At 41.5% G+C, this 27,967-nt stretch overlaps 1 protein-coding gene across 4 annotated transcripts in view; it reads left to right on the plus strand.

Annotated features, from left to right (window-relative positions):
- Window positions 1-1,202: 1,202 nt before the first annotated feature.
- Window positions 1,203-27,967, plus strand: part of phactr2 (phosphatase and actin regulator 2) — a 45,170-nt gene continuing 18,405 nt past the window's right edge. The window contains exon 1 of one of the 4 annotated variants that reach the window (XM_047603039.1): window positions 1,203-1,399. In XM_047603039.1, coding sequence (XP_047458995.1) covers window positions 1,264-1,399 — 136 coding nt within the window. In that variant the 5' untranslated portion in view covers window positions 1,203-1,263. Of the gene's footprint in view, window positions 1,400-9,094; window positions 9,202-18,137; window positions 18,357-27,967 lie in introns of those variants that run through there. The other 3 variants (XM_047603042.1, XM_047603041.1, XM_047603040.1) reach the window with 3 other exon arrangements.

Here is a 27,967-nt window from a genome sequence, read left to right on the forward strand (position 1 = left end):
TATTTGTTTTATATTAACGGGATTGTTGATTGATTTATATTGTTCTGCTTGTAACGCACTTTGGATCAAATTAGGTTGTTTTTTAAACGTACCGAATTCAGTAAATTATATAGGCATGATGACAGGGCATGAAGAAAAACTGTCTGCAGAAATATGTTCAATAGAATACTGAGTATTTTAGAATAGAATAGAATAGAATAGAATAGAATTATAAGGTGCGATTCAACTTAAAGTGCCACTTAGAAGGTTAGAAATTTACTTTTACAACAGAGTTAATGCAACAATGAAAAAGAAGAAGAAAATATGCTGCTACAGGCAGTGTTACGAATGCATGCACTTTGTATTCACACTAAACTAGCTATTTGCTATTTATGAACAACAATTCATATATTTATTTACCATTATGCTTACATAAACCTACAAATAATAGCAGTTAAAAGTCCAATATTTTCAAAGACAGACAAAAGTCAGAGTGAGAGCTCTTTATTTTCATCCCCTCTAGGTGTCAAGTATGAAACCGGCACTGGGTGTCAACCTGGTGTCAACATGGATGGAAAGCAGAATATTCACAGCACAGTGGTAATTTAGCGACATCTAGCGTTAAACAAGCTGCAGCCTCTTAGGCCTGTCTGGTTTCTATTATGTTACACTGACATTTTATCATTACGCAACTTTTCCTCGGCAATCCATTTTTTTTTCCATTTTTTTTTTCATCACCTTACTTTTTTGCACAATTAGGTTAAAATGATAAAATACAGCCAACACAGCCTGCATCCAGATGCCTCAATAATGTCTGGTATTTGCTGGAGATCGGCTTTAGTCGAAATGTCTTACTGAAAATAAAGTCTTGTCACCGGGAAACAAGGTTAATCGTGAAATGCAGAATATTAACGCATGCTACATCCCTACATTCTAACTTGTAATCTTAAAAGAGAGAAAGAGGAACAGGTTTAGCAGTTGGTCAGATAATGGGCATGTTGCTTTCACTCAATTCTATGCCAGATCAAATTTCAAACAGTCAAGCAGTCGCTATGTGGTCAACCTATCTTTCAAAGGCGATGGGCGTTGACAAACAGAACACACACACGCACAGTGCTACATGAGTCTGACAGGAGGAGGAAAGAGGAGGAGGGGGGAGGAGGAGCAGCAGGGTGCTGATGTTGGGGAGGTTCATGTGAAGTTCCTTGTCGTCTCGTCTCGTCTCGTCTCGTCTCGCCGTGACTCTGCGACTCCTCTCCCGGCTGACACACAGAGGGGGTGACCATGGAAGAGGAGGGGGACACCTACCCGGAGCTAAGGCCTTTCTCTCAGCTGTGGCCTCTGCCCAGGTTGCGCTCTCACAGCGACACCTCAGGATTTCGCTCCAGGGTGCTGTTTAGGCTGCGGGGAGCCCGCTCAGGTAGGAGAAACCACACAGTCTGACCAAAAACCTGTAGACCAGTTCAGGATACTGATATTAGAGTCACATCCAAGAGGTCTTGAGGCAGAATAAGTGTATTATTCATAATCACTATTGCAGCCTACAGCTTTAAAAGTGTCTCTTTTTGCCTCTGGTGTCATAAGGTTCGCTGGTTTATTCTAGTCTGACAGCATCTCCAAATGACTGAAAAAGCACCCGTGGCTTCCTGTTCTCTCCCACACACAGACACACACAAATTACTTTCACCTTTTCTGTCAGGTTGTTGCTCGGGATACTTCAAATAAACACACAAATATTTGTTTTTTTCTTTCTTTCTTAATGCACTACTTTCTTGACTTTCTTTGTTTTACATTGCAGAGCATCAGACAGCACAATGAATTCATTATAAATTATTAATTAATAACTGCTTTATTAATGTAATGCTGCTTAATGACACAACTGTTTCATCAATAGTGCCCGCTTTTGTACGTGGCACAACGAGGCGAATCGAGATTATCTGTGTGTTATCGAGGTGTCACAAGTGATTCAGAAAAAGCCCGAACTGGAAAGTGCTAAGTTACGCAAACTCCGTTCAAGTGGTAGATTGTGTGTCAGAAACTACAGAAACATTAAGTTTTATTGGAAACGTGTAAAAGTGACAAAGACGTCCGGTGTGATGGCGACACAAAAAAAAATTTCAGGCAGTGTCAGACCTCTTCAGCCACAGCGTTAACCCGACCACATCTGCCCTCGGCCTAAATGTCAGTGTCAAGGTTTTGCTGCCTGAAGCCGATGGCTGCAGAGCGCTGGCAGCCCCACACTGTTTCGGTGGTTTAGAGCCACTTCCTATCAGTCGTCTTCAGCGTGTTAGGCCAGAACTGAGCCTGCAGCAGTGCTCTCTGCCCCAGTCACATTCTCACACCCACTCTGACATGAAACGCAGGCATGGCGGTTATTAATACACTGCTTTTCTAAGAGAGCTGTGCATTTCTGGGATTTGCTTTAATTATTACAAATGTACAGTTGTGCAAGCTGTTGCAGTCAAGTTGCCACAGGAAGTGCTCTGTGTTTACGTTGTAATTACAGGAAATGTTTGAGGAGTGGAGCAGTTGGGAGTTATTTATGTCACTTGATGGTTTGGATTTCCAGCTTTAAGGTTTGACCAGGAAATAACGTGATTTAGCATGATAAGCAGATAGTTGTTGTTATTTATGCTTGTACTTTGATTTCAGGATGTAGTATTTATTCAGAGCATGAATCCAGCTTTTTCCAATCACTTAAAAATGTACTTCTACTACACGCTGAGATGTTCAGCTTTGCAATATGCAAGTCCAGCACCAGGGGGAGTTGTTCCACTTTACCAAACAAGAATCCACATTAAAATGGAACCTGGAATACATTTTCCATTTCTGTCAAGTCTGAAAAGTTCCCATATGTAAGCAGGTCCATGTCGTTTTGAATTATTTGAAATTATTTTAAGATTTGGCATTTTTTAAACTAGAGGGAACGGAGCTAATGAGAAATATATCTTCCCTGTGGGAAAAAAATAGATTCCTGTGGGGAATGTTACCAGAATTAATGACTCTAGGGAGGATTGTCTTTGTCAAGTAAAATTGCTCTCTACGTAAAAAGAAAAGGTTGACCACAGACTTGAGATCATGCACATCAACAGGAAGTGTGTACAAACAGAAACAGAAAGACTATTTCAGGTAAACAAGAACAGAATGGCTGGATGATAAACCGCCACCACTGCAATGATCTATTTTTTATGTTTGTTCATGTTCAGGTTATGGAGGGCTTGAACTAAGAATTCAAAGATAAAACTTTAATTTTCTGAAAAGTCAGTGCATTTACTGAAGTTTAATGAATCAACTTAAAGGGCTCATTGCAGCCGTGAGTAAGGTGTAGCACTTTTTTTTCTATGGTAAAATAACATTAGTTTTAACTGATAAAACTAGTGATGATGTTTAGTTTTTAATGAACATTTTCTATCACTAATAACCTTAATCCGTGTGGTGGTGTCTGCACGTAAATAAACATCCATCAGCCACAACATTACGACCACTGGCTATTATTAGTCTTTTTAAATGTCTCGCTTGATACAAGACATTGACCTAAACTAAGCTTCTCAAAATAAAACTTTTCTTTATGGTAAGTGTTTATGAATATATTGGCATCAGAATTGTAAACTTCTCAGTATCAGTTACAATGTCAAGAATCCATTGTCAGACTTGATATACAGTGATCAAGCATAACATTATGCCACTGAAAGGAGAAGTGAATAATACTGACCATCTTGTGTGAGGCCCCTCCCCTCAACCCATAAGATCCAAAGACTGGCTGGAGACCTACACAATACTAGGAAGGTGGTCATAATATTATGCCTGGTGTATGTGTTGTGGAAAAAGTGGAAAATAATCTATTTAGGATCCTATGTACACTGCCAGTCAAACGTTTGGACACACCTTCTCATTGAAGTGAATGATAAGGTGTGTCCAAACGTTTGACTGGTAGGCTGAGATGGTTTCTGCTGTCCTCTGCAAATAGCATGCTGTCCTCCAGATGGACCAGTATTCTTCTTCTAATTAGAGGGTTATAAAGGGGAGGAAAAGATAAAAGCACAAAAAAGAAGGGGGAAATGAGAGACGTAAAGGAAGGAGAAGTACGAAGACAAGATACTGTATATTAAGACAGAACAATAATGGACAAGAAAAAGGAGTGGGAGGAGTCAAAGAGTGAAAACTGAGTGAAGACTGAGACAAGAGAAAATTATGAAAAACAGCGAAGAGAGGAGACAAAAAGGGATGCGAGGATGAGATGATTAAGGAGGAGGGGAGGACTGGAGAAACGAAGACAACAGAGGGGTGTCAGCTCGCTGGGATGCTCTGCTCCTTGCGGGTTCTCTCCTCGAAATAACATTGATTACAGACCCTTTTAGTCTGCAATAACCGCCTGTTAAAATGTACTGTAATGCAGAGAGCATTACCCTCCCCCTTCACTGCCCACACACAGTCTATCCTCAGTCACTATTGTGGCTTCTGTACCGGGCACCGACTACATCTAAATAAGACTAAAGTCTGTAGGTGGACACGCTGGGTCCTTGAGCTAAATGCTGATGTCAGTATGCTAACGCGCTCAGAATGGCAACAGCATTGTCATTTTTTTTTAATTGGTTGCACCATGTTTTCCATGCTTGTCATCATAATTTAGCGTGCCAACACTTGCTAACTAGATCTGAATACAAAGTACAGTAAAGGCTGACGGCTGGCTGGGGATGCCATTAGAGCGGAGCTGACTTGTTGGTTGCACACGATAAAAAGCAAAGGGAGAAGTCAGGTGACGTTATCATACAGAGCCAAAGTGAAACGAGTTTCAAAAGTGAAAAAAAAGATGTGACAGTTGGTCTCGATATCTAATTAGATTTATGTGTTGGGATGTTTGTGAAAAGCAGTTTCACATCTTCATAATGTTGCGTTTGATATTTGTCACAAGCACAGGGCACTTAAGAAGAAAACCTAGATCAGACACAAGAGGTGCATGCATCAGTTGGTTGAGGTGTCATATTTACAGTATTTAAGATATTTCTGTAACCTCAGGTGGGACTGAATTGTGTAGAAGTCGATGCAGAAGTTGAAAAATTACATTTTAGGTTTACAGAAGCTAATGGAACAGACACTGGAGGTCGGGTGGACGGATGGGTTCACAAAACATGACCCTTCAACATGGAAGACTGCTTTTCTTTTCTTGTTTTAACTGAAAGTGAATGTCTGTTTCTTGCTGGTCTGCTGTTACTACATGTTGTAATCAGCGTTATACTAATGCTTTTGAAGACTGACTTTCTCTTTCTCGTAATCACACTCAGTCTTTGCCTTTTTGGATACGTGTTGCTCTCACATTTAATGGTGAGAAAAGAGGGTAAAACTGCATGTCTTTAAATATCAGCCGACCTTGTGAGGGGCTGGCACGCTCGCGTTTTATAGTCTGATAGTTTCTTTTGTGTGTGATCATGTGTGTGCTTGTGTGGGTGGGTGTTGCTGGAGCTGATGAGCCAGTTGTTATTCTTCTCGCCTGTTGTGAGCCGTTTCATTGGACTGCATCAAAAGTCAAAGTCTCACTTGCTCTGTTTCTCTTCCCCTCCATCTGTCTATCAGTAACTCTCCGTGGTTACTTACTAAGCCTTTAACTCGATTAATATTCAGTGAAACAACTCAGAAGCAAATGTACAGGATGTTAACGTTAACTCTGCATGGCCTCTAATAACTATGTGTACATATATAGTGAGTGTACGTTTGTGTGCAGTGAAAATTCAGAAGTCTCTTTGTGGGTTAATTAAAAAAAGTCCCGAGAAACATCAAAGACGAAAATAACAGCTGCAAAGTGACATTTAACATCAAAGTCAAATATAAAGAACATTTTGTTCCTCTGGCCACAAGACACATACATTTTTATCATAAACGTTAACGAAAACTTTTTGCTTAGATGTGTGAGACACATCTAAGTTACAGAAACCTTTTGCGACTACAGTCAAGTGTGCAGTAGCTGGTGGTCAGGGTGGATGAACGGGTCCACGAAACATGACACTTTAACATGAGAAACCTTTTTTTTTCTTGTTTCAACTGACAAAATGTTGTTTTCTTTTTGACCCACAGTCATTCCTTAAAAACTCTGCAACCAACCACAACAGGCCAGACCAAAGATCAGGCATAACATTATGACCACCTTCCTAGTATTGTGTAGGTCTCCTAAACAGCTGTGACTCATCAAAAATGAGTCTGTTGTCCTGTGGTGTCTGGTAACAGGATCTTTTTAGTAGGGGTCTTTGGCTCCTATGGGTTGAGAGGAGGGGCCTCTGTGGATCAGGCTTGTTCCAGTGCATCCCACAGATACTTGACTAGTTAGGTAACTAGTGAATTTGGAGGCCAGGGCAACACCTTGTGCTGTTCTTCAAGTTTTTTGAGGTATTTTTTACTGTGTGTGTCTGTGTCGGGTTGCATCCTGCTGGGGATGTCTGCTGCTGCCATCAAGGAGTGTCATTGCTATGGGGTGGGGGTGCCACGTCCAAACGTTTCCCAGCAGAACACTGAATTGTCCCAAGATGATCAATGTCAGTGGTTTTAATGTTGTGGCTGATCGGTGTACAGTACAGTAACAGTAACTGACGAGAGAATAGAAGCACTATACCGTATGACACATAGCTGCTCTTATGTAGTCAATAACCTAATGGTAGTGTGGACATTATGTCTGTTCTCAGTCCATTGTGTACATTGTCTCTTTCTCTCTCTCTCTCTCTCACACACACACACACACACACACACACACACACACACACAGACATAGGAAGAAATGTTTCTGTCTTTTCAGTTGACATAAAGCATTTCCTAACCCAAACCTAATTGTAACCACTGCCCTAAAAACATTTCATAACTAGTTTCAACACACAATAAGCCCAGCACAATGGCCACAGAACGTTAGTACTCTGCTGGAGTTTGGCTCCCACTGCTTAGTAAAAACAAGAACAAACACCCATGAGTGTAATTTATAATCCTTCTCCTCTATTTCTGTCCACATCTTGAACTTTGATGTGTTTCTGGAAAGAACAGGAAATTAAAAAATCTACTGGTATCTGAACACACAAATGCACACACACTGAAACGGACTATGGCGTGTGTCTAAAAGGGACGCACATTACCAAAAAGGACATGTGTAGTGCCCCAGAGTGATACCTAGCATCAAACATATAGATAACATATTTGCTGGGCTGACTGGCTCTTCCCCACACTTGAAGGAGTGTGTGTGACATGAGTGAAGAAATAAAACGACCGTCTGTCGGCCTCTTAGACCTTCCTGCACTCTGCGACTGCTTCTTTGGGTCCTCCTCCTTTGACTCGTGTGTCTCTCAGAGTCGTCTTTATTGATTTATTAAGCGCTGTGATTTTTACTAAGGTTATGTTTGTGGTCCATGGGTTTAATATCTGCACCTTTGTTATCGTGGTGCAGCCAATGCGGTGCCATTGTTTTAAGATGAGATCTTAATTGTTCATCGATAAAAACGACATCTAAAAATACAAAGGCTATTTTGTTAATTCAGATCTATCTATCCGTGCATTTCCAAGACAATGTTTGTGCATTAAATCACATCTAATTGATGGTGATGAAACATACTGAAAGTTATTATCTGAGTCACCTTTTATCCCATTGAGCTCTGAGCACAGAGGCCAAATGCTAAAGTGCTTCCTTCAATAGTTTCATGATGTACGCATATTAAGGACTGAAACTTCACAATGAGTTTTTGTTTCTGATTTAGAGCTATTTAAACTGTTATTTCCATAACTAAGAGTAGAACCAGTAGGTCAAGTTAATCAGCAATGATAATGATGGAAAAAAAAAGATGTGTGCATGGTTTACACTTCGTGTACGTAGCGATGTCATCAGCCCAGACTCCGACGCCGTAGCGTGACGTACACCTCAGCAGAAATGTAACTACAGCAACACAGACCGCAAGAGCCGTGACTGGTTCACTTGGTAGTAGCGTGTATCCGCTTAAATATTTCCGACTGCTTCTCCATCTGTGCAATTTTGGTGGAACACATCGAAGAAATGTTGACTGAGGGGGTCGGAGACACAAACATTCGTATGACTCCTTTTGGGGAAAATTTCGGGGAAACTTTCAGTCACCATTGTCGGAAGTGAAACAGGAAGTAGAAACAAAAATTAACCAGCAAAACAGACACATCGCTGATTAGCATTTTGATGGCGTTTTTACAGCGTGAGCCAAACTGACGAGCACTCAAGTATAAATGTACGTTGGTTACGCCACCTATATCTCACACTGAGAACATTAAAACTGAATTAAACCCTTGCAAATCCAAAGCTGCAACACAAGCAGCTCCTAGGTGCCTGCTCATGGGCAAAGGGGTACTCTCGGCTTATTCTTTCTATTCTTTCTGTCGGCCCAAATCTTTGACCCTAATTATTACTTTTATAATTATCTTATTGACAAACTGACTGGTAGTTTAATAACTGTTGGTGGATCGCCTGGTTGAAATTAAATGATGAAGTCAATTTTATGATGTTGGTTAGTTTGACAAAACTGCTTTTTAAGACTATGACATGTTGCTAATGAGCACTGCAGCCACAGAGCTATCACATTACAACTTCCCTGCAGCTTCCCCTTTCGTCAGATCTGTTCTCATCTGCCTGAGGCTGACGACAAAGAGGAGAGCGACAAGGGGAAGTAAACACAGATACACGGCTTCCTTACTGTTCCATCTCTCCGCACCTTCATACTTAGCAGTATGCCTTCTCTGCTACAGCACATGGGGCAGAGCCAAAAAAAAAAAAAAAAAAATGGATGAGGCCGTTGCCAGACTCAGTAGCCAGGAGAAGAAGAAGAAGAAAGAGAAGAAGAAAAAAAACTTTGACGGACAGGGAGATGGAGATAAACGCAGATTGGGAGGGAGGGTGAGGGCCTGAGATGGAAACAAACATTAACTTTTAATGCTCTTTATTGGAGCGAGGGGATGCAGAGGGGAGGAGGGAGGAGGGGCGAGCAAGAATAGGAGACAGTGGAGAGAGAGAGAGAGACAGAGAGGCATGGAGGGAGGGATGAGCGATGAAGGAGGGAAGTAGAGAGAGAGAGAGAGAGAAAGGGAGGGCAGAGAGAGAAGAAGGGAGATGGTGAGAAAGAAGTAGGGGGAGTTAATAGGGGGAGGGAGGGAGGCAGAGAGACTGTGTATCGGAAGAAGCAAGGATCAACTCACAGTGCTGATAATATTCCCTGGGTCAAGTCATGGAACATGACGGTGAGTTTCCTCCTTCTATAATAAGCTGCGCTTCCTTCTGTCTGTGGTGTCTTATTGTCTCTCTGTGTTACTGTAACAGAAGGCAGTGGCACAGGCAGAGATTCTTTACTTCTTTTCTCATGCTGTCCTCAGCTGTGGCCGTCACCTGTTAGCCAGGGAATGCTGTATGTGCAGAGTGAACGCAGAGGCTGTAAACCCCGTGTCCATGTAGAGTTATGAGTTATGAAGCACACCGCGTACGGCGCCGACGACGGCCTTGTTGAGAACCACAAATCAAAAATGGGGTTGGATCCATGTAGATGGGCACTTGACTCAAATTTGGTGCCTTTGATTGTTTTGCAACATGAGCTATGGTGTGAGGATATAACATCATCTGGCTGCAGCAGATTTTTCTTCCGTTGCCTCGTTTCAGGACATAAGTATGTAGATTATGAAAACAATTTGAAAAGATAAACTACAGTGCGGCACAAATAAGATGCTAACATTTGCTATCCTCTTCCTGTTACCTGGCATTTGTGCTGTTGAGGCCAGATTTACTGGTGACATATTTATCAACAACATCTTTGGCTTACGAAACAATAATGACTGTGTGCTTCCCTTTGAAATCATTTATTACTTTTGTGAGTCTGCCCACATCATAGGGATAGAGTTTCTCATAAAACAGATGCTAAACCGCATTCAGAGGCAGTCACTTTGTTATCACATTTCCAGAGAGGAAATAGAACTTGTTGTAAGCCAAAACAGGGGTGCGCCAGACGCTAAGGCTAACCCTAGGCTAAATCAGGACTGTGTTATCTAATATAGTTTAATTACTGTTTGTAGAGCTTGCCACAACATATCACTCTGTTTGACAGGCAAGGCCCCTGCCGCTGACATGTGTCCACAGAGAAAGGCAGAAATTTAGATCATATGTGATCTTTAGACTCCATTATTGTCTCAGGTGAGCTCCACGGCAATAAATCCACATTTGCCCGCTCCTCTTTGTGTGTGCTTTCGCCCGTGTTGACGGAGACTCGAGGTGAATTGAAAAGCAACAAATGACTGCAAGGCAAAGCGGCGTCTGTGAGAGAGCGTGCGCGTACATGTAGACGTGAAGCCCGAGCAGTGGACTCTACGACTGACTGCGATTTCTGCCTCAGTTGACGGAGAACATATCAGGCGAAGCCATGCAAATGTGCCTGTTTGACTAAAATTATCAAAAACAATCAATTTTGTTGACAGAACACGAAGCCGCACCTACCTTCAGTTACACCACAAATGCTGCTGTGTTCGTGGGATGCGGCTGTCACCGCTCTGACACATCAGTGCGAAATACGATGGTGAAACGAATAGCGATATTTTTAGCAATCAGGACATTTTTAAAGATAACTATCTTCACACACCACTGACTTTTATGGCATCTGTGAGCCCAGAATTAATGTGTCAGCTAAGCTCAAATGAGCCTGGACCCAGACCTTTTGAGGCTTTGGTAAAACAGACCTCTGAGTGTCGGTAAAAGCTAGCTGGACAGTGGCCAAAGCAACCATCATCAACCACTGGTCATCTACTTTTAAACAAACCACTTTGAGCCTCTAAAAGAGTTGTAATGTCTCGACTAACAGCCACACAACGCGACCAAGCCAACATGTTGTTCTCCGGACCGCTGTTTTCATAATGGACAGGTCATTTCTGCGCAGATATGGCCTTATATAGTGAGAATATGAGGAAACAAATGCTGGCTGCTGACTGTTTACTTTCCCCTCATTTGGTGTGCTCTTACAACATCAAATCACACACTTCTCAAACAACATATGTGTGGTCTTTATGCGTCGTTGTCCGCCGAAGCATCGTGGCCTTTTCCTAAGGTAACTATTTGAGACCCCGCAGGACAGTAGACGTCACGCCTTCAGCTCTTTTTTCGTCCCCGTCTCCCTCACTTTCTGTCTTTTTCCAGCTTGCCGTCTCTTAAGCTCTCCGGCCGCCTGTCTGGCAGGATGTCAATTATTGATTTATACAGGCAACATTTTAGCAGTGATGGCGGCTTATGGGTTGTGCCAGAATACAACAAACAGGAGATCAGGTTTCAGAAAAGCTGGCTGGCATATGAGAAGAGGAAGAGAAATGACAGTAACCTCTGTTCGTGCTGTTGGGCCATACAGTAAGACTGTGCAGTTGATGCAGTCACGTGAAATTGATTGAAATTTGGGTAACAGAGCACGGAGGAACAAACTCAGGCCTCCTTTGTGGAGCTGCGCAGGAACACAATTGTCAAATATTACATGACTTTTTTTTTTTTTTCATTCTCCTTTCTCCTTTTTCAATCTCAGATCCATGCAGGTGAGCCATAAATGCTTGTCAGTGATTTGTATACAGTGGCTAAACTGGACAACCACCAAGCAGAGGTGGCCCTGGACTGAAGTTTCACTTTATAGTCCCTGAACGCCTCAGCTACCTTTAGTATCTCCGTATGGAATTAAATATTCATGATGACATAAACGTCGAAGTAAAAACTGCAAAATAAATATAAGGAACGCTCGCCAGAAATGGAAAACTGATTGTGTTCATGGGGGGACAGTGTCTCCATGTGTAATGGAAAGAGATTTAACCGATAATCTGTGACACACATGGATCATGTGACTTCCACCCAAGCTTCCGCTGCACTGAGGAGGCCGAGTGCACATCTCATATTAAGACAAGAAACTAATTTCAGTGTGAGTTTTGTTCGCCATTTCTTCAAAATAGTTTTTGCTGAGGCTTGACGGAACATTTTGTTACTAGCAATCTCATTACGCTGTCTGACTCAACAGTGGTTTAATGATTAATTACTAGTTCCAAAACACCTAATACTTATAATTACACTGGCTGCTACTTAATCTTAGGACAATATCTATATGACAGGAATCCCTAACGGTCAGCGAATTCTCCAGTCCATTATTTATCCCAACAATGAAGTTTGCTAATCATACAGTATGTACTTGATAAAGTCTTACGTGGGCCTATGAAACCCTGCTGAACTACAGTGAGATCTCACTGACACCATTTAACTACAGCTCCTCTTGGCTCAGCCTGGTTTGCTTTTATAACAGAGACTGTTACTTGCTGAGTCACACTTGACTGTTATGACAGTTTGCAGTCTGAATCATGATCCTTGTACAGAGATGTCCGGTCCCTGGCTCTTGAAAAGGTTAGTTAGTCTATTGCACGGAGCATCGAAGGTTGTAACTTCCCATTCTGAAACCGTTTATCCATGTAACAGAGGTGAAAGGCAACTGGCTTTGGAAGTACCTCTTTTCTTTTTAGACAGTCTCAGTCGTGAAAGCACAAATCATTCTCAGTTATGCGAATAGGACCAGTCTGCACCCTGGAGGAGTTTAATAAATAAATCAAGGGGAGGAGAGAAAGACTTGAAAAGTGGCACTTAAACAATTATTATCCTTGTTCTGCTGAGGCTACTACTTAATATTTGATGACTCTCTTCCTTTCTTTGGGCCCCTTTCCTCCTTCGCCTCTGCTGTCCCTCCTTTTGCTGATCCGGTCAATAGAAAGGTCAGGCTCCCATGGTTGATCTCTGTTATTTAGTGGCAGGACAAATAGCGTCCATTGCCGTTTTACAGTGTTACCTTGACAAAGGGGTTGTCCTCCTGACCTTGAATACATTACCAAAGATGTCCATTTTGGATATAGAACAGATTTACAGTCTCAAAAGAGATTTAAAAGCCTCAAATTGATCTGAGCTAAATCCAGAGGAACCCTTTCCCCCTACATATGACCATTGAATGACACAAAGGTCTAAGGCAGTGGGAAAGATTTTAAGTAGAACATCGTGGGTACACAGCAGAAAGACCTGATCACTGGCCAGCAATCTCATCAATAATCGTAAATGGACTGATAAAAACTGTCAAACCTGGTGGTGCTTTTTTTGGCTTGGGCATGAATGGGTGCCAGTGGAACAGTCGTGTCCTGAATGACAAGAGGATGGATACAGAGGCATGCATTGGACAACATTTCAGGCCAACGTAAAACATTTTAGCGAAGAAAATATTGAATGAATATCCTTGTTGAATATCCTGAACTAGCCAATGTCGTTAAACTGATCTGAATCTGACTGAGCTGCGTTCTATTTGCTGAAGACCAGAATAAAAACAAAGGTAGCCCAGAGATGCTGACAAACCCTAAGGTGGCTAAAAGAAGGACTGTAAGCATCACCAGACAAAATACAAAGCGTGTGCTGACCAAAAATATCACGTCGATTGTGTCATTGAATATATATATATATATTTATATATAATCGAATATATATATTTATACCTTGGCTGGGTTGCTTGGGAGCTACGTGTCAGTTTGTGTAACACTCGAATGAATGTCTGATCGCATTACAGCAGACAATGTGTGTTTTTAAATGCAGATGGAGGTTGAACTTTAAAGTGCATGGAAAAATTACACTACACCAATCAAAACCACCAATAAATGTGTCCTGCAGGCAGTGCAACACCAGGCACTCACCAACTCAGGATTAATGAACTGCATAGAAACCATAGAGGAAAAATGAGTAAATGCCATCATGAGAGCAAACTTAAAACTCATCATTCACTCTGTGATACCTAGTCTTTGAAATCTTTGTTTCATTAGATCAAAGGTCTTTATTTTCACAATACTCCCAGTGTCAGACCATGAATAAACTGCCCCTGTTCTGTAAATACATGCATATACATATACATAAACATACTGTATATTACTGTAAAATGATTACTTTTTTCATTACTTGGGTTCAATTTTGCACATTTTGCTATCGTTAGATGCCTAATTGCATTTTGTTGTGTATGTACCTGTACTATACAATGACAATAAAGTCGAATCTAATTAACCTAGTTAACCCTGTACATTCAGTACACAACACAACTATTCATAGTTCTCCAACTGTTTAGGAAAAAGCACCACCTAGCCCTAGTGCTGTCACCTCTATATATACCTGCACCTGTACGTATGTAAATAATAGCTTTTCAGTGACAGTAAAGTTCAATCTAATTTGCCTGCAACACAAGTGCAACAGCAGCAATCCCAGGCCGCATGTAACTTCTTTATTTTTATGTGCTGACTGTCAGCGCGCTGTGTCTCTACACCTGTTTAATTCAGACCTTTATCTGTTCATCACAATAGTATTTTCCTCTGTATGGGCTCTAAAGAAAATCAGTATGCACTGCTGTTACGTTGAGTAAATGACACTACCTCCCAGTCAATGCTAACGCAGTCATATCGCTCTGTTAACCTCTCTAAGTACTTCCATCCTACTGCTCTGTCTTTATACTCCCACTTCTTCACTGACTTCCTTCCTGTTCAATTATCTGCTTCCATCTTATTCACTAATGACAGTCCCGTAAGACTGCGGCCGTCTTAGCAGCTCCCAGTTTAATGTGTATTGAATGGCATTATTATTTACTTAAAAAAATGGATTTGGTGTTTTCATGGCGGCTCAAGCAAATGGAGTGCATTTAAAAACTTTAATTTTTGACCCCATCCATAAGAACAAGGACACGAGGACTGACAGATTTAAATCAATCAGAGTGCAAATATGAAGACAAAACAAAAATGCAGCCAATCAGCTTTATTCACTAACTGTAGATGAGTCAGTGAATGTATTTTATAGGTTGTGAGTAAGTTTAACAAAGTCAAACAACTTTACTTTCTACTGCAGGGTGCAAGTTCACTGCTTCATTTTAACGGTTCAGTGTTTTCCATGCCAAATTAGATTTGCTGAAGTTTCAGTGGTGATTTTAATTCTCCTGCAGAAGTTCATAGGAAGATTTTTGTGAGTACATAAACGCTCTGTGGCTTCTTTCCCTTTAAAGAGTTGGGGGATCACTGGCAATGAGAATAAAAACTAAAGCTTTACATTAATCATTCATTTAAAAAGAAAAGAAAAAGAAAACAGAAAACAAAACACATCTAAAAAGGACTGCTCTCTGGTCCCAGTTAACTTGGGGTCATTTGTGTCATCCAGTGTGTTGTCAACACTAGATGGCAGTCTCTGCCTAAATGACTGTCCACATCAGGCCAGTCTGATTTGCTCATGTTTCGCTATGTGAGTGAGCGTGTGTGCACTGACGGCTCAGCTCTGTCAAGCCGTGTTCTGCAAAGCCTCAACTTGCACTCTGTTGACAGTGATGACGACTAAAGCCGTCTCTCCTCTCTCTTCTCTCTTCTTCACTCACACACTAGTTGACTCCTGTGTTAAGAGTCTGGGTCACGGGTATTTGGCTTGGTTTGCCACATTCGTCAGTGAGTAGTAGCTTATGAGTCTAATATTAAAAACATACTACTTCTACAACCGAAGAAGATTTAATGGCTATGCTGAAAAGACCTCAGCTGATTTTGACCAACTCACAGTCAGGTTCATGTTTCACACATTCAGATATTATTATTCACTATTACACAGGATAAGATGTTACAATCCCTTGTGCCAGGAACTGAGGCAAAACACATTTAAAAGCCTAGTCCAACTGAAAACCAACCAGCAGGCTAGCAGTCAGCTACCAACTAGCAACCAGCAAGAAAACACTAGCTACCTAGCCTAGCGTAGTCAGTAGGCAGTATGCGGCATGGTGAAGTCAGGCCCATGACACCTCAAGAAGGCTGGGCCTATGAAATGGAGTCACCCCCCTCCATGCTGCCACCACAAAACTGTGTGACTTTCAACCACAGAGAGATCAGCTCAGCCCTTTTTGCTGCTATTCAATAAATTGTGTTTTGTGTGTATATATAATAAATTGCCTCCAGGGCAGAGCTTACTGCACTGACACTCATCTGGAGCCCCAGACACTATCCAGACCCTGAGTTCATTTTTATTGTTATGGCTCTAAGCTAAATACATTTTGTCAAATTCAATCCGGGTCCAGCAGCCATCTTTAAATGATTCATTTCAATGCAGAAAATGGATTACTGCCCCGGTGCAATGGAAATGAAACACCATTTTGACACCAACTCTGAAACCTAGTGTGACTTTGTGGTTGCGGTGGGCGTACTTTGAATGTTGCCCACAAAGCACTAATATACACTGATATATGTTAAGGCCGGTGAGATTAATTTAATAGCATACCACACATCATATAAGATGACTATTGTCATTATCACATCTTTTAATCATTAAGCCTGTTGAGAAATGTAGAAAAATGGCCGTCACTTGTTCCCAAGATTGAACCTGATGTGTTCTGACTTGCAGAGTAAGGAGAAAAAGTATCTGACCCTTGATATTTCACTTGGTCATAAAATGGGATCTAATGTTCATCAGTGTCACAAGTGTATGTGTAACGTGACTGGCAAAGAAGACTTTTCTGACTCTGATTCTGATTTGAAAAGTCATACATCAAAAGTACCGCAAACCCAGCCTCCAGTCTCGCTTTATCGATTGATCAGACACCAGATTTGTTAACTCATGACTCAGATTACCCTTTGTTAATGTCATTAGGCTAGACTTAGAGATTCACGTACTTTTTCCAGCCCACGCCGTGAATGTCTGACTGGAATAGTCAATGTAGACCAGAGCAATCACTTCAAAAGGTTTCGCACATGTTTACCTGCTACTGTAAAATGTCAAACACTTCCAGCAAATGTCAGCCTCAATGTTGTGGATAAGTTCTTTTTTTATTTTTGTTTTATTTTATACGTTCAGAAACGGCAAATGTTGAACTTTGAACTGGCATTAAAAGAATATAAGCAGCGTCAATGGTATCATCTTGGGCTTTAGAAATGATAATGATTGACTTTTTTATGCCAGGACATAAAATACTGTGCTGATTAAGTTCTCACTGACTTTCACCTGTGTAAATATAGACCAGTAATTTCACTTAAACAGCTATCATCCTACTAACCATCTTTATCTCTTCCTGCTTAACGTGATAGTGATTATGGTCTATTTCTGGTTGTCTGAGATATCCAGATATCTGCATGTCTACAGTAGACACACAAGCTATCTTATTGTTACTCCCACACTGGTGCATATTAATTCACAGCGGTGAAAGAAGATCCTTTACTTTAGAGAACGTACTACGGCAAAGTCAAAATACTCTATTACAAGCATATCCCCTGTGACTGACATTATTAGAATAATACAAATCTGTCAATGTAAGGTGGAATAACATTATTTACTTCATATACAGTACTGTTAGATAGTTGTGTCTGGTGTCATCCAAACCAGGATTTTGGCTTTTCTCTAGGCCATCGTAATAATTTTAGGGTCTGTAAGTGGATGAATGGAAGAAGCCAAATGTTTGAAAACCATGTGTTCTAGATGTAATCTGACACTGTGTAATTAAATTGGTAAATAAAGAGGAGCAGATAGATAAGGACGACAAACTGTTTATAAATTTGAGGTGGATAAATAAGTATAAATCCAGACGTCAGTATGTGCAATGACAGAAAGGCGGATAAAAGAATGCAGCTGATGGCCTAAAGGTGCACCATCATTTTAAAACTAGTGTAAATGTGTAAGAATCGCATCCTACAGTCCCCTGTTCTCACCGGTTCAAAGTGGACTGACTCAAAATCGCGACAGATTTAAGGGTTTATATTCATTTTTTTCTCAATTAATGAGGTCCATAATTACTCCCAGGTGTGGCATTTTAATTTGAAAAGCTAACTTTGTTCCGACAACTCTTGGAGGAAGTGAAACGAGGTATTATTTGGCTGCAAAAACAAAACAGCCTGAACACATTTCAATGTGCCACTAGTTACTTTCTCATTTAAATGTCACCTTTTAGCCAGTCCCATCAGTCTATTGTGTGAGCCAATGTAAACTAGTGGCTGAAGGTGTCAGAGCCCTCCACCCTTTGACCCCTGCAGCCTCTAATCTGCATGGAGGAATGAGAGGCATTTTTCAGCAGCTCACGGGAGGAGGAGGAGGAGTGAGAGGGAGGTGGAGGATGAGGGAGGGGAAGTTACGACGTAGTAGCGACTCACTCACTCACTCACTCAGTCAGTGAACCAAGTTTCCAGCGACTCAGCCATCACGCTGCTAAACTTTTTTCTTCTTCTCTGAAATGAACTCCCTCCTCAGCGGCCGCGGGCTGGATTTATGCGGGGATAGAAGGCCGTGATCGCGGGTTCGAGGGCCCGGTCCGGCTCGGTGCTCAGTCTGAATATGGGTCAGACCGCCGTGTCTGCCGTGTCTCAGACTGCGAGCGGTGAGTGTGTTTGTGTGTGTGTGCATGCGTGTGTGTGTGTGTGTGTGTGTAGTCTCCCTTCCTCTAGTCTCTCTCTCTCACACACACACAATCCGCTATCTTTATTCAGGAAGTCTGCTCGTTTTTGCTTTCTTTCTTCAACATTTCTCTCGGATAACTCGGTTCAAACAAAGCGCCGTGCCAACTTGGTTCGTGCTAACGCTAACTAAATGTGTGTTAAATTAATTCTTGCATCATTATGCTTTGGGGTTTCTAAATATATCGCGGGCTGTGTTGCCCAGCTGTTGTGAAACTAGTCACGGTTTAAAGTAGCGTAGTTGTATAACCCAAGAGCAGTTTATAAGGCTGCATTGTTGCCTCTGTGTATTTAAGAGTTTATGTATTTAGCAACCAGTTTGACATGAGTCCAGATGAGCTGATTAGTTTTTTCTGACCTGTTTCTATGACATGTTCATGTTGACTATACAATTATTATAATAATAATTATTATTATTATTTGCCCCGTAGAGCATCAATTAAATGGAAGTGAAAATGCATATTACAGCTTAAAGAAGCCTACACTGCTGTTTTTTTTTTATTTTATTTACTGTACTTATAAAGACGGGGAACCCCCCGTGGGACGTCACCCAAAGATTTTCTGAAGAACTCTTTTGAAAGCTCAGTGTGTGTCAGACCAGCCGTCACCATCTTGCCAGTGACTCCATATGGAAGACATTGACAGTTGGTGGAGCTAATGGGTAATTTATACGACTGCGCAGGGCTACTCATGGACCTCGTGCACGGACCCTCCGCCAGTGTGAGTGCGACATTTGTGCGTACATCAGTCTGGCTCAGTCTGTAAAAATGCCACCCAAACGCTAAGACAGAGTTGGGATCATTTTTCTTTCTACTTCCTGTTTCACTTTCAACAATGGTGACGAAATTTCAGACAAATTCTGGCGAAATTTCCCCAAACATGAGTCTTACAAATGGCTGTATCTCCAGACCTCATTTCGAGTCGATTGATTTGGACCAATAAAGAATCGAAAAAGTTAACTCACCTTTCCGATGTGTTGAGATGGAGTAGCAGCCCGAAATGCTAAAGCGGAAACACGCTACTTCAAAGCGGACCAATCACAGCTCTCGCGCTCCGCGTCGCCCCAGTGAGTAGTAACATTTCTGAGGAGGTGCGTGATGCAGCGAGGTCCACGTAGGATCTGCGTTAACGCAGGAGTCTCTACGACACTTGAGCGCTGAAGCCTAAATGACGCATAAGGTGAAAGGGTGGTGCCAAGGCAGACAACTCGCAACTTCAGATGTCACCCAACTGTCACTCAACATCACCACACCCTAAATTATGAATAACTTTAAGCTTTGATATAATTTGAAATGTTGGATTATATAAGACATTAGCCCTGTACAGTTGTTGTGAGTAAAGGGGCCAAAACAGTTTTTGTACCAGGCAGTAAAGTGTGTGTTATTGTTGGGAACTTATTTGTAATGTAACTGACAGTAAATGTGGGTGTGGCCACTTTGAGTGATGGATTAATTTCTAGCTGTGTGCCTAAGCTTTACTCACCCTCCTCAGCTGTGATGATCCCTGAATTGTTTGCCAGTATTTGAATTTAGCCAAGAACTAGGAAGAGTCAAGCACAGAAAGGACAGTGATGACCGATGCCACCCACACTGGACTCTTCAGAAATCCTATATATGGCATCACAGAGAATTTGTCCATCTCTGTACACAGTCAATGGTAATTCAGTATAATATGTGTCTCCTAGTGTTCAGTGGAAACACTTGGTCTTTATGGATAGATGGAAACTATCTGGCCTTGTGCCTTTCTGTGTAGCTACATGAAACCACTGTGATTTTGGTTTGATAAATTGAAATATGTCATAACTGCTTTAACTAATTTCAGACATTTTTGGGATGCAATTTGCTTTGTTGTGTGTTGGTGGTGATGTGTTTAATTATGTGTCATAGAATATGACTGTTAAAATGGTCAAGGAAATAAATGGCCCGTTAGCCTGTCAGCCACCTGGCACACAATGCAGTCACTCTTGAATTCTGGCACACATTTTTCACCGTACTTGAGAATAAGTCTGGTCTGGAAAAAGCTGAAAGAGGAGTTATACAAACACTTCTGAAATCACAGAGGCTCCGTTTTGAATCAATGGACTTGGCTGGCAAGGGTACGCGGAGCTTTGTGGAAATGGGATGCAATCTTCAGAGTTAGTTCAATAATAAACAAAAACATTCATTTTAAACCACTGTTTCACTGTAGTGTATTTGTAGTACTTGGTGTTATTGTGAGCCACAACATTAAAAACTTCCCAATCATACGGATGTTTTTATGGGAATGCTTTAAGGCAGTGAGGCACAGGAAGGGACACATGACTCAGGATAAAAACAAACCTGAACTTTTTTATGACGCCGTCAGCGTTTAAAGTAAGACTGAGAGTGTTTTGTGGCGCACTTAGACCAACATGCATAGGAACCCCAGCCCATTGTAATGATCTTTATGCTCTGCATGATTGCATTACAGGTTATATAAAGATGTTTAAATGCTGCATCCACAGTACTGAGACGAGGAGGGGAAGTGTATTGGTAAGGGTCTTATTGAAAAATCATTAGCATGAAGCTGAAATCTTCCTAGCCTCCCTGCAGAAGAAAATTATGACTGTGCGCTAAAACATGTTCAAGCAGCAGTTTCCTGTTTGATTTCCTTTTGGTCTGTTAGTCTGAGCTGCTAGGTCCTGTGAGTATCATGGGTTACACTGTACCCTGCTTCTCCAGCCCCAACTGGAGACGGAGTTGGAAGAAATGACCCAAGTGTTAAAACAGCAGCTAATGCCCAGCGTCGCCCCTCCCTCCACTCTCAGCCAACACCTCTCGTTGCATTCGTATTTCCTTCCCCGTTTCCTGCCTTCCTTTTTCCCACACTTCATTTAGTGCAACATCAGTGTCCTCTTCTGCCCTTCTTTCTCCGATTTTCTTCCCCTCTGTTTTGTCCCCTTTTGCCTCTTTCTCCCCCTCCATCTCTTCCTCTGTTTGTGACGTCTGCTTCTTCCCTCCGCGGTGACTTGCAGTGAAGGAAGGAAGCCTCTCCCTTTCCCCTCCTCCTCAACACATGTTCCTGCTATAACGTCTGAAAAAATGCTGGCATTGTCACAATGCACATCTCTTACCCAGTAATCCTCTGGTAAAAAAAACAAACAATGTATGTAGTGATGAAAAACCACTATTTGTTGACTTAAACCCTAAAGTTTTGGACACATTTTGATATAACTCACATGACTGCGTGTCTTGGCTTGATGATTGTAGTACTGAATATACCCAGTGTAGTATTACTTCACTTGGATGTCTGTTGTGTCTCAAGTTGTGTTTCTGATTATCCCATCCATTTCCACGGCTGTCCAAATCCTGAGTCACCCATCATGCGCGAGACATTGCAAGTAATCTGTTTCAAAATATAATGCCAAAGTGTGAAATCCAGTGTGGAATCATTTTGTCGTGTCAGCAGCTGTAATGTGGGTATGGGCCACATTCTTGCAAGCAAGAAGCAGCAGTCAGTATTATCAGTTTTAACTGACTCATATGATGAGCCAAAATCTGCCCTGAAATCATTGATTTTTGTTAACCCACAAAATAGGGGAAGCAGTTAATAGTCTATCTAATTTCATTAGTCACATTTTAGAGCGCAAGTTTATAGTCATGCATTCTTTACTGTATTATTTATCTGTTTGTTTAATTAAACAGGTTCTTGTTGTCACTTCCTTTGTTGCTGACAACTGATTTCTCTATTCATATGATGGGGGTGGCATGTGAAGAGACTTCATAGAAGCATGTTCTGATGTGACACCCCTATAGACAGGAATGGATTGTTTGTCCGGGCCTACCAAACTCATTATACATTACTGCTGAAAAAATAATTGGCAAAAGCTGTGGCTCTGGATCAGTTTAGACACAAGGCCATGGTTCAAGCAAAGGTAGGGAAATGCCCAGTGTTGGCTGTTAGTTCATCATGAGAATGAACTCATCGCTCACCACGCCTTCCACCATGGTACACGATTGCTACAAATTCTCATAGGTTTTGGGAGAGTGGGACAGTCTATTTTTTTAAAGGGGTTAAAACAGTGGTTCCCAAAGATATTTATTTAAACAACGACTCTATGGCATCAAAATTAAAGAACCACTTTGTCAGATATAGTGGCCCCTAGTGGTAAGGTTACAGATTTCAACTGAAAACCTGTTCCATTCCAAGTGTGTATACGTGCCTACAGTGGCTGACACGTCTACATAAAAACACAAAAGGCAATTCCCAAAGGACCTGCTCCCTTGGTGGATATGTGGGCTTCATTTAAAGCTAACGAAAACACAGTGCTGATAAGGATGATTAAGAATATCATGCTCAATGCTATATTTAAAGTACTGTGCACACGGACCTATTCAACCATTCAAAACTGTGTTGTGTAGATTTGCAGAGTACTGAACATACACATACATGAAGTGTGATATTAGCATTGCTAATTGGTTCACATGTTGCTTCTCAAGTAAAATGAGCCGACACATCATTGTTAATTGTTTATTTTTTTGTTAATAGCAGTTAATAGCAGGCAGTCTTAAATGTTTTATAGAAATGTAGCTACTCTAAACTTCATATCATTATTTAATGTGTTGAACAGCTATAGGAATATTCATTAAAAAAAAGTTTTCCAGAATTATTGAATTTCCATGTGAAAGACACTGTAAACTGTTACACACATCATTTCCAGATTCAGACAGGTCGATGTACTGTTAAATTATGTGCATGTATGTGTGATGGCACTTTATGCTTCAGGTTTCCTGTATTGCTACATGTGACACATGTACATCTTCCTTTTTTTTCATCTGGTGGTTTCTTCGCTTAACAATACGTTCCCCTCTTCTCCACTGTTCCTCTTTTTTTCTCGTTTACTTTCTCATTTCTCAGTTTTCACTATAAGACTGTCCATTGTCCCTGTTTAGTTCCCAACTAGAGGTTTGATAGTTTGCCTAATGCTGATGATAATCACCGTTACTGATTTTCCCATCATTAGTAGCACAAAGCAGCTGCAGAAATGCACCTATTGTTGTGATTTGATATCAGCACAGGAACAGGAAATGAGTGTGTGTGTGTGTGTGTGTTTGTGTCTGTAGTGTGTGTGTGTGTGTGTGTGTGAGAGGGCGAGAGAGGGATAAATTGGTGTCTGGGGAGATTATGTATGGAGCTCTGCACTGCACTTTTCCATGACTTAGTTCTAGGTTTTTGTGCCCTTAATTGATATGTTGTGAATTTACATGCTGTTTTTTGGCTGTGTCCTCGTGAAATCATGGTCATAAGGTGAGCAAAATCTGGTTGAGACCAATAATTTTCTGCCTTGCTAGTTAACAGAAGTATGTTTGGGGAGCTATTTTACAGTTAAGGGAAATAAGACCTCTGCCTCTTGTCATAATAGTGTTCATTCAGTTTAATTCTTCTGAAAGCCAGACTTTAGGTATTTACTTTAATTGCAGTCGTCAGTATGTCCTAATAATTGCCTAGAATATGGCAGCAAATTGGATTATGGCAGGCCGCCATAGTCTTACAATAAAAGAGAACGAAAGAGTTTTACACGTCAGAGCTGAGCCCCTCTCAAAAATCCTGTTTGAAACACTGGCATCAACAACAACCCAGATTGTGTGAGGACTTAGTAGAACCTGTAGAACTGTAGAACCCAGATCCCTGAGACAACCGAGAGCAAGCACCAAGGCCACATTCACATGTACCAAAACAATCTCTTTTCCTACTGTTTCCTACGGTTTTCCTTTGCATTTTGAGAATTTCTCTTTAAATATCGATCCATTCTAGTTGTAGAAAGGCTGTAGTACATATCCCAGGCCTATTTCTGACACAGATTTCAGCCAAAAAAAGAACAAGAGGCAGAACATGTGCATCAACCCTGCACACCGCATAAAAACGTAGAGTCTGGATCACAGTCCATAATCCTTTTTTAGCTCATCATAGTGGTGAGGCAACAGTATATATTGCCCTAGTCATCCAACAAGGGTCAATATCTGATGCAGCACCATCACAAGCTTGTAGTCCGCCATTGTTGTTGTTGTTGTGAGATGTCAGGGGCTAGAGGGGTGAGGCGATGGCATCATCGTGTTCATATTCAGGCGTTCACACGAATGAAACAAGGGATCCACACAGGCTCTGTATTTGTTTTGGCACCTGGATTCAAAAAGGTGAAGTTCCAGTGCGGTTCCAGTCACTGAAAAATACAGATCCATTGTGCAAGATTTGTGCGGTTTCACCCAAAAAAGATTAACCCAGAGGGCTATAAGGATAGTGGGGGATTCAGTACACCTTGCTCACTCCCTGTTCAGTACATTCCCGTCAGGTTGCAGGTTCAGGTCCATCAGGACTAAAACTACCAGACACCTTAACAGTTTTTTTTACTCACTGTATATCTCACATTGTACAATTGGCCAATAAAGAGATTCTAAAATAGGATTTGTGTAAATGTGGCCTGAGGTGAGAATTGCAAGGTCATAACGAAAACCTCCCTTTTAACAACAAGAAACCTTGAGCGGCTCATGGCGGGGGGTGATGAACCACAGATCAGAAACATGCAGATCCAGGCTGGAGACAATCATAGACCACTTTCATACTGAAAAAAGTGTGTTCCCGTGGGATGTTCTGACCCGGATTGACCCGACTTGGTGGGCGCTAGTGGGTTTTCAGACTGCCAGCAGTAGGGATGGATATCGTTGAGGTTTTATCCAATACCAGTGCCAAACCGGTACTTTTGAAACAGTGCCTGTGCTTAAAGAATGGAAAACCTACAGACTTTGTCCACAAATGGTGCCTTTTAATTTAAAGCCATGTTGTGACGTACAAGTTGAACAGAATATTAATTTAAATAATATAAATACAACTAAGACCAAGAAATAAGTTAACCTATATAAAATATATTTTTTTTATCAAATTCAAGGTGTTAAATAACTTGCACAATATCGCCTTCGAACACAGGCAGGTTGCAGGTTGCCGAGTGGGTCTGCAACTTTTGAGCTGAAGTACAGCCAAACATTTTGCTGTTTCGCCTTAGGCATTTTGAAGGTTCACATCCATCCATGCAGGTGAAAAACTGACGTGATGTCATTTGTAGTGTCAGCACAGCAATAGAGCTCGCGGGAGAGTAATTACAAATTCAGTGTCACCGAAATGAAGCACCAAGATCTGTGTTGCTTTTTGGTCTGTTATTACCATTTGTGTCCACACCGGTGCCATTATGGTACCACGTATCAGTACCCATCCCTAGTTAGCAGTCGCGGGTCTGAGGCTGGCTGCCCAGTCACAAAAGTCAAAACATGACAGGCAGGTATGTCTACGTCATCGGGTAATTTAACGGGACGACGCAGGACTTGTTTCACACTGCAGGCGAGTGAAGCCGAGCTAAATTCCTAAATCTATTAAATTCCTGGGTCGTTTCAAGGGTCGTTTGACCCGGGAAGAAATGTCGCAGCAACACTTTCACATTCAGTGCATTTACATGCACAGCTTAATCGAGCTGTTCTTGAAATTCGATTTTCTGAATTGTCCCAGTGTTTTTTTCCCCAGTGCATGTACACACTAGGTGGCGATATGTCTTTTCAGCAGGTTAATACCATTGTAATAGGGCCCCCTATCTGGTTGACCTAGTACATCATATAATAAATAAGAGTTGTTCATGCGGCAGACCGGCATTTCTAACAACAAGATGGCTAAAAGTTCAGCTTTTTTAATCTTGTACGTAATGCGTGCGCTACTTATGGTGCAGATAAGATGCATTGCTATCCCTCAGACAGTTCTCCTACCATCCTACTGTCCTTCTTCATCTGCGACCGACTTTCATACGCTAGCGCAGCGGTTGTGGAGCTTTGGCACCTGCAACGACCCAGGACAATGCAGGATTTTTGTGTAGTGTGAAAGGGGCTATAGAAATGAGATGGGGAGTAATGGGAGATAATTACCTCTTGAGACTTCTGTGGGAATGCAGTTTGCTCAGATTTGACAGGCAATGATCTAACAAATGTTGACCAGTTAAAGGGTGCTCACAACAGAGAAAGGTGTGATATAACTGACTGAAATATACAGTGTTTTCATGTTGACGCTCACTCCAAACAGCGATTGAGAAAATAAACAAACAGTCCATCGATCCATTGTCACCAGTAAGCATCCGTCAGAGGCAGTTTATGCTCATTAGTTTGAGCTCGTGTCCATCAGTGCATGCTGAGCAGCAGATGGCCTCCAATGTCTAGTATTGGCATCAACAATCTGTCGGGGCTGGTAAAAGCCAACCAATCAACATGGTTATTGATCGGTTTCTGTCGACCTTAAGGCTAGAATATGGATTTTCTCCAACAGATGTGCTTGATGAGAAAATATTGTAGATGAGTTTGCGCCTTCACATTTAAATCCAGGCTGTGGCGCTATTGATAAACAAATGTTTATCTAACGTAAAACTCCTTGATTGTCAAATGAGCTGAATCATCATTTCAGCTTTGCTGTGAATGAAATGTGGCAGATTTGTTTTTGCCGTAATAAGCATGTTGCCTGACAGTTTCCACGTGCGTTGTAACTGAATGACTGATCCATTGTTTGTCTCATACATTTAAATATGTGTGTGCACGTGTGTGTGTGTGGTGATATCATTAGGTAAGCTTGTGTTATCTCAAAAGAGTGACATGACACAGAGTTGTGTGAAGGAACAACAGTTTAATCTTATTTAGCTTCACGTTGTTGAAATCTCTAGTACAACAATAACAGAGCATGCGCAGCCAGTCAGCTCAGTTTTGTAGAATCTGTGGAGATAAAAAAATAATAAATGTGTAAAATAAGAGATGCCATTTTAAAATCTACATTTGAAAGTTGGCCTTATGCAGATAGAATTGGAAAACGTTTTACATGGCCAAATGAACAGCGTCATTGTCAGTGGCTGGTACTATACGCAGGTAACGCGTGTTAAATATTTAATAATTCGTCACTGTAAAATACAAATCATCTGTCAAATCACCATCTATCATTATGACCACCTTCCTAATATTGTGTAGGTCTCCCTTGTGCCTCCACAGTTAAGACACGTCAAAGAATGGAAATGGGCCTTCTGACGGTGTCCTGTGATGACTGGAAACAGGATGTTAAAAAAAAAGACTGTTGTTGCCATGGTGGGGGAGGGGGGAGGGGGGGGGGGGCTGCCTGGTCTGACCTAGATGGGTGGTAAATGTTATTTACTTCTCCTGTCAGTGGTCATAATGTTATGCCTTATCGGTGTATATCGGTCTTAGAAAATCGTGCTAAATACAGAGCTATCGCTCTGTGTCCGCTGAGGTTTGAAAAGAGAAATAAAATCTTGTGCTTAAGAGGAAGTGCCATCACCAGGCCTCTGAAACTAGCCCCTCACCTCTGCTTGCTGCTAGAGAGGTTATTTTAGCCACTACAGACGTAGTCACGAACACTTAAAATGGTGTGTCCATTACCAGACTGATGTTCTGTTCATTTTAAGTTCCTCAGCTACAGCCACAACACCAAACCACTAGGTGCAATTACTTAACTGAATGACTTAATTACTTGAAGAAACGTAAGGACT

Source organism: Mugil cephalus, chromosome 13 (assembly GCF_022458985.1).
Source record: "Mugil cephalus isolate CIBA_MC_2020 chromosome 13, CIBA_Mcephalus_1.1, whole genome shotgun sequence".
NCBI lineage: Eukaryota > Metazoa > Chordata > Actinopteri > Mugiliformes > Mugilidae > Mugil > Mugil cephalus.